Here is a 7,686-nt window from a genome sequence, read left to right as displayed (position 1 = left end):
GGTGGTTACCCCAATGGAAAGGCCAGGGCCATCCTGAGTTCCATATGGACCCCTGTCTGGAGGAATGTTGGGAGGAGGGGGAGTAAACGTTATGAGCAAGGAGGAAAAATGAGAGAGTACAGAACTTCAGTCCGGAATCAGTCAGTAAGCATTAATTAAACACTTACTGTGTACGTGGGGAGGCAGCTAGATGGCACCATGGTGCACAGAGCACTAGCTCAGGAGATAGGAAGTTCAAATATAGCCTCAGGCACTCACTAGCTGTGTGACCCTTGGAAAGTCACTGAACCCTGTTTGCCTCAGTTTCCTCATCTGTAAAAGGAATTGGAAAACCACCCCAGTATCTTTACCAAGAAAACCCCCAACATGGTCAGGAAGAGTCAGACCCAACTGAACAATAATGGACATCCTACTTCCTAACATCACCTCTCCCTAGAGCCCCTGATCTACCCACCCCAAGCATTCCCAGGTCCTCTTCTCTGCCTCCTGGTGACCTTCTCTTCCCTCGGGGCTATAGGGATTGGGTGGGATTGCGGCCTCTTATTGGAAGGCTTTGCTTTTGTACCAATACATATCTCAACTCCTTCCTCCAAAGCCCAACAAATAGTTAAGTCTTTCTTGAGTCCTTCAACATATCTGAAAAGTCCTTCCCCCCAAGGGCCTGTTTATGAAGCCTCTTTATTGCTGGTCCAAGTGGGCAGGGGTTTAGACAAAGGTTAAAGTCCTTAGAAAGGATTCCCCATTGTTCCAGTAAGAGGATCCTCCCAGACTACTGTTCTTCTCCTTAAAGCTAGATAGGGTGTCAACCTGAAAAATATGGAAAGAAAGGTCTTTAATTGAGCAGAACAAATGAATCTGGGAGGAGGAACTTCCACTGAAATGGGGAAGGTGAGGTACTTACATAGATCCTAGGGAAAGGGAAGGGCAACCACCTAGGTCTTCTGTAGGAAGAATCTTTGATTCTTCAAATCCATTCCATAATCAATTCAGTTAATTCCCCTTTTGGAGTTCTTATTTTTAAAAACTCTAGGAGAGGGAGCAGCTGGGTAGCTCAGTGGATTGAGAGCCTTCAAATTTGGCCTCAGACATTTCCCAGCTGTGTGACCCTGGGCAAGTCACTTGACCCCCATTGCCTAGCCCAGCCCTTACCACTCTTCTGCCTTGGAACCAATACACAGCATTAATTCCAAGACGGAAGGTGAAGGTTAAAAAAAAAAAAAACTCTAGGAGAGTCCGAAATGTAACGAACTAAAATTATATTGTCACAGGAAACTAACTTTATGCTCCCATTCTGTTGGAGCTAGAGGCTAAAGGCAACCAAAGATAGGCAGATGGGGCCTTCTGAAAAGAGGAGCTGAGCTGTCCCTTTAAGAGCAAGGGTGGGGTGGGGGGGAGCTCTGCTAGGGCCCCAGGGAGTCAGACCTGTTCCCTACCTGCCTGGGTTTGCCCAGGGCGTGGCCGTTCTTTATAAAGAGGCTAGGCAGGCCCAGCTGCAGTAGCAGTGCTTCTACCTCTCCAGCTCTGTCCTGCCATCCAGGTGAGCATCAGGAAACCCCCATAACTCTAACTCTAACCCTGTCCCCTCTGCCTCCCCCTAGCTCAAACTCTCCAACTTCCTATCCTGGTAGCACATCTCCTCCAACAGCCCTTCCTCCCCTTCTAGCTTCTTCTACTCTAGGGTCTTCCCTCATCCCTGGCCTTGGGAAGGCTTTTCATTGTGAGGGTCTCAGTGGATTGAATGGAACTGGAGAAGAGGGATTTGTCTGGGAATCAAAGCCCTCAGAGCTTGGGGACAGAGAGCACTTTGGGAGTGTAAAGTATTCCGAAGACGTCATGAAAAAACCAGCACTGTCCTGCAATAATTTGGGGCGTTAGGCAAGGGGTTAAGTAGGAATAAGGGGGGACCCCAGATGGCAGAAAAGTAATGGGGGCACCCGACACTTGGTGGCTATTGTAATGGAGAAATTAGTTTGGGGGAGACGAATCTCAGTCTGTTGAAAGAACAGAGAACAGAGAAGGGGTTGGGATGGTTAGAATGAAAGGGCAACAATGTGCCCAGTAAATGGAGGAAACCTAGTTTTAGATACAGATACTGTGGCAAAGGATACACTTGCTAGTAGGGCCTTGGCGGCTTGTCACAAACTAGATTCAGTTGCAGAAAGTGGGGTGGAATGTGGTAATAACATGAGTAAGGCCAGGAACATGGAGCAGTAAGACTGTGTAATGGGACAGTTTATCAAAGTCACAAGGAAAGTACAGCATTAACAAAAAGTAATGAAGTGTATCACAGTAACGTGAAATAATAATAGGGACGTGGGGCAATAACTGAGGACACCAGAGTAACAATGTGGAAGAATAGGGAGTAAGGCAATGATTCATCTCAGGAAATGCAGAGGGAAATGGAGGGTGTAGCCACCTGGAGTAACAGAGGGGCTGTGGCAAACCACAAGGCCAGGACGGCCCTTCCCTGCAGTATCAGAGAGCCTTGGGCAGTGGCTACAATTTAATGGTCATGGACCAAGGGCTATAACAAAGGGCAGGCACATGAAGCAGTAACATGGTGACCAATGGCCAGAGACAACAGTAACTAGAACGGTAACTTTCTGCCCAAAAGACCAATGTTGGCACCACTGTAAGAGGAGAAAGGAGGGGAGGAAACGCCACCCAGCTACGGTAGGCCCAGAAAGAGACTGTAGGGAGGTTTCCCCAAAGCAGATGTGCCCTGACTCGTTGGGAAGAATAAAAAATGGCTCCGAGGGTAAGAGGATGGGAAGCTCCTGGGCTAGCAGAATTGAGGGCCACAGCAAGGTTGGGGGAAGGAATAAAATTCCCTCAAGTTGGAACTGCTTCTTCTCAGCTTTGGCAGCAACCACAGCCCCCTGGGCTCAGCTGTCCTCTCTGCTCTACTGCCCACCCACAACAGGCCACAACTGTGACCTCCTCCCTCTCCCCCAGGAACAGACAGTTATGCTAGGACAGCCCCAGGCTCTGGCCCACAGCCCAAACTAGGGATGGGCTGCTAAGGCTCCCAATGGTCTGTGGGAGGGCCTGCCTCAGGAGAACCTCAGCCTGTACAGAACACAGGCATCCTGCCTGCCCCTGGCCCCAAACTCCCCTCTGGCAGGTGCCTCCATGCCCATCCCATTCACCACCACCACCTGGCAGACCACACCTAACTCTTCTGCTTCCCCATTCAAAGACACTCAGTCAGCACCTGCCCTCCCCCAACTCCCTTATCTGGCCCTTGCCTTCTCTGGTTATAATCTGTTCTCTCCCCTTATCTCCCTGCCCTGGGTTCAACAGAAAGACTTGGTGGGTTGTACCCATGTGTGCTGAGGTGGGGGAGGGAAGGAGGTAGAGAAAAGAGGCGCGTCTCCCATTAAGATTCCTCATTCCCCCAACAGGGCTCAACTACTGAAGTCCAAGATGCAAAGGGTAGCTGCAGGCATTCTCCTAATGATGGCAGGTGAGTGCCAGGTTCAAAGGCTGCAAACCGGTTTCTTTCCCTAGACTTCTCCCTCACTTGAACCCAAAGACGCCACCCTTGCTCCTTCTAGAACTTCCCCTGACCCACATTGGCGCAGACCCCAGAAACCATGTAGAGACAGCAGAAGGAACAAAGAGGAAGTGTGTCCTAGAGAAGAACCAGGGGCTCCCAGGAGCCTCTGCTCCCAGAGGAGGGTGAAGAGATGCGACTGAAACACCTGCCCCCCCCCTTCCATTCCCCTCCCAAATCAGAAGCCAGAAATAGTCCGTATACTTGAGAAAGGTCACCTAGGACGCTAGGACGCTGGAGTCAACAGGCTGGGAAACCAAAGTCCATGAGAGAAGACATGCTGATTGAGGGGTGCTTAAGGGCTGAGAGGCAATTGGGTGCCAGCCGGAGTGGCTAAGAAGAGCAATAAATAGCACAAGCCAGTGGCTTTAGAAGTGGCCTCAAACTAGATGGCCAAGACTCATCTCCTTCTTTCCTCCTTCCCATGAGGAAAAGAATGAAGTGAAAAGAAAAAAAGCTGGCCCCACCCTGACAGTTTGAGGGCTCTCGGGCTCTACCCTCCCTCTGGCCTAGGCCCAGCAGCCCACTAAGCAGTCTCTACCCCTATAAAGCGTACAGCAGATAACCTGCCAGGCACCCACTTAAGACACTATGGTTAATCCGTCTCATGTTACCTTCCGAAACCAACACCCAAGTTTCTCTCTGCTTTTCCTCCCTCATAGCCCTGCCTGCCTTGGAAGCCAATGACCCAGCTGGTGAGTTGCCCCAAGCTTCTTCGCCCTTTCCCAAACTTCTTAGGGGTTGCAGGTGCCCTCGATGCTCATGCTGATCTCACTCTCTTTTCTCCTTTAGATAAGGACAGTCCTTTCTATTATGGTAAGAGCTTCCTCAATGGTCCCTACCCAGGGCTGGGGGGTGGCAGGGAAGGGGATGGAAGCTCTTACAAGCCATGTGGTCTGGAGGGGAGGTGGAGGAGAAGACAAAGAGGTGAGCTGGGGAAAGAAAATTCCTGCCTTCCGGGAGCTTACAGTCCAAGTGAAGAAACAAGGCAAGGGAAAGGGAAGGAATTCTTAGAAGTCAAATGAGTCATCCAATAAAAAGGTACATACAGGGCTGCTGGGTAGCTCAGTTGATGGAGAGTCAGGCCTAGAGACGGAGGTCCTAGGTTCAAATCTGGCCTCAGACACTTCCCGGCTATGTGACCCTGGGCAAGTCACTGAACTCCCATTGTCTAGCCCTTACCATTCTTCTGCCTTGGAACCAATACACAGTATTGACTCCAAGACGGAAGATAAGGGTTTAAAAAAAAAAGGTACATACATGTTGCACCCTAAGTGGAGGGACTCTCCCTCTGAGCTTTTAATCTATGGTGGTTTCCTTGACAAGGTGAGCTGGGCTTTGCAGAAGGGGAGGGATGTTGACTGATTTTCAAGTCAATCATCTATGCCTCCCTCCCACAGATTGGCACAGCCTTCGTGTGGGCGGTATGGTTTGTGCTGGCATCCTGTGTGCTGTTGGCATCATCGTTCTCGTGAGTAAGTCTGGGGAATTAATAAGGGGAGGGGATCAGGGAAGCCGAGGGAGCAACGACCCTTCCTTCACTGGCCGATGTCCCTTCACTCTCTCATTTCTCTTGCTCATGCAGGTAGCAAGTGTAAATGCAAGTTCAGCCAGAAGCACAAGTAAGATGGGGCCCCAACCCTTCCACCTATTCTGCCCCAGTCTGTGGTCCTGTCAGGAACCCAAATTCTGATAGCTGGCACCTCAGACTCATCGTTTTAAGCTCCTCCATGGCAACACTGAATATAATAGTTTAAAGTGAGGGGCAACTAGGTGGCTCAGTGGATAGAGAGCCAGGCCTAGAGATGGGAAGTCCTGGGTTCAAATCTGACCTCAGACACTTCCTAGCTGTCACTGCCTTAGCTTGGGCAAGTCATTTAACCTCAACTGCCTAGCCCTTACTCATCTTCTGCCTGGGAACCAATACTTAGTGTGGATTCTAAGACAGAAGTTAAGGGTTGTCGGGGTTTGTTTGTTTTTTTAATTAGTTTAAAGTGAGGTTCACCTTTTGTAGGGAAAAGTTGATGGTATGGGGGACCCCCAAATGCCCTAACCCTTAGCATTATTAATGGGTCCCTGGTAGGACAGAAGCTTCTGGCCCATATATTAGAATGGGGATCCCTTCCAACTTTCAAATTCAAGACCAAGGGACTGGAAGAAAGCAGGTTAGGACTGGACCTATGTCTGATCTGCTTCCCTCCTCCTCTTTTCCTTCTCAATAGCCCCAGGGCAGGAGAAATCACCTCTCTCAATGCACCAGGTAGGATGAGTATTTCCGGTTTAGCAGGGTTTATCTGGAGTGGGGAAAGGGTATGTGTACATAGAAAAACCATAGGTGGAAAGGAGAAGTGATGGATTGGATGCTGGAGTTCAGAAACTAGATCTAATCCTTCTCTCCCCTCCTCACCCTTCTAGGCTCTGCCAGTAACTGCTAAGTTGGAACCAGCCTCTCCAAGCCTCATTTTTTTCCCCACAAGGGAAAGAGTTCCCTTTTTCCCTGGACCTCCAGTGTACATCACCTCCTTCCTTACCCTTCTGCCTAGAGCTTTTCAGTCACAGCTGGCCCCTGATCCCAGGTAGAAGAGGTGGCTCTTTTGTTTGTTTGTACATTTATTTTATAATTAAGCTATTCTGGGATCCTCACCTGAAGATGTCCTAGAACTGGTTGGTGAGGGGGAGAACGGAGTGGATGGGGGTGGACAGGCAACAGAACAGCCCTTTTTGCTCCCAGCCACCTACCTCCCTCCTTCCTTCTTAAATAAATTCCTTTTTCAGGAAGATGTTTGCTTTCTGCTTTCTATGACATCAATCCCTAAAAAGAGTGCCCTGAAAATGCCAATACCATCAAACTTACAAAGGCCTAGTCCAACTTGGGCCTTGGCAATAGGACAATAGACTACCACAGTGGAAGCTCATATCAGGCCCCTGATATCTTACAATGACCCAGTAATGAAAGCTTAGCCAAGACCTGCCAATAACCTACGGGCCTGACCCAAAGACCCCCAGTATACACCAACCCCAACTTTACCATTTCTTCCCCTCAACTCATATTGTATCTTCCCCAGGGCCCCATAATACCTTCCCTTAGGCCCTTGGATACCCTTCCAAGGGTCCTAAAGATCCCAGAAAACCTTCCACGGGAATTTTTAAGATTCTAAGACACCTTTCATTGGCAGGAACACTTACCCCAGGAATAAGAGATCCTAGAATAATGAACCTGGGGGCCCAAGTACCCTAGGATCCCCTCCACTGTAGGACACTCCCCAGGTCCAAAAGGTCGGAGGATGTTCTCTATCGTAGGACATCTGATTCAAGTCTTCAAATACCCCATGACACTTTCCTCTTGCTCTTCCAAAGCTCAGGGTACTGAGGACACCTCCCAGAGAGGGCTCTCCATCCCTTGGAGGGTAGGTGGGGATCCCTCCATGCAAGGCCCCCTGGCCACCCTATTCTTGCTATTCCTGGGCTGCATCCTCCCAGGACTTTGAGGACCTGGAGTTACCAGGTATCACAACACAGCCCAAGTAGCCCCTTAACCAAAATGGCACCTGGTCCTTTCCTACCTTTCCCTTGTGCATGCATCCTACCCTGCTTTCCACTCAGGCCTCTTCAGAAGGACTCCTCAAGGGCATGATTAAGCAACCGGTGAGGTCATGGGGACTGGTGTTCAAGAATTCATTGGAGGAGTGGGGAAGGAGCAAGGCAAAATAAATCCTAAGTGGGGTTGGGGTGGCACGGGTTGCCCACTAACAGCCCTTCCCTTGCACACCCTCCCCACCTCCCCAGCACCCTTCTCCTCTCATCCCCACACCCTCCATTGGCACTTCCCCCTTCCCTCATCTTCATTCCATCTCCCCTTGAATTTCAGGTCCCTGATCCCAATCCATACAAACTCCTTCCTTCATACATAAAACCATCTTCCCCTCCATGTAGAGCCTTCATCTCCCCCTCACTCCTGCTCATGCCCTACTTCTCAAGACAAATGTGCCTCTCCATCCCTTCCCCCCTCAATCCCTTATCTACATCCAACATCTAACTTCTCCTGCTCACCCATAAATCACCAAGTGGCCCCTCATAGCAAAAAAAAAAAAACAAAAACAAAAAAACCCTTTAGCCCTGGAAACCCTAAA

The 7,686-nt window shown here is 49.8% G+C and overlaps 1 protein-coding gene across 1 annotated transcript; it reads left to right on the top strand.

Annotated features, from left to right (window-relative positions):
* The first annotated feature begins 1,432 nt into the window (after positions 1-1,432).
* Positions 1,433-6,334, top strand: FXYD3 (FXYD domain containing ion transport regulator 3). Its single transcript, XM_001369371.4, has 8 exons — positions 1,433-1,537; positions 3,405-3,466; positions 4,219-4,251; positions 4,349-4,372; positions 4,957-5,031; positions 5,142-5,178; positions 5,779-5,816; positions 5,972-6,334. The coding sequence occupies exons 2-8, from the start codon at positions 3,427-3,429 to the stop codon at positions 5,989-5,991; spliced, it is 267 nt and encodes an 88-aa protein (XP_001369408.2). The 5' UTR covers positions 1,433-1,537; positions 3,405-3,426; the 3' UTR covers positions 5,992-6,334.
* The last annotated feature ends 1,352 nt before the right edge of the window (positions 6,335-7,686 follow it).

The sequence above is a fragment of the Monodelphis domestica genome, chromosome 4, assembly GCF_027887165.1.
Source record: "Monodelphis domestica isolate mMonDom1 chromosome 4, mMonDom1.pri, whole genome shotgun sequence".
NCBI lineage: Eukaryota > Metazoa > Chordata > Mammalia > Didelphimorphia > Didelphidae > Monodelphis > Monodelphis domestica.
This window is presented reverse-complemented; position numbering and strand designations above follow the sequence as displayed.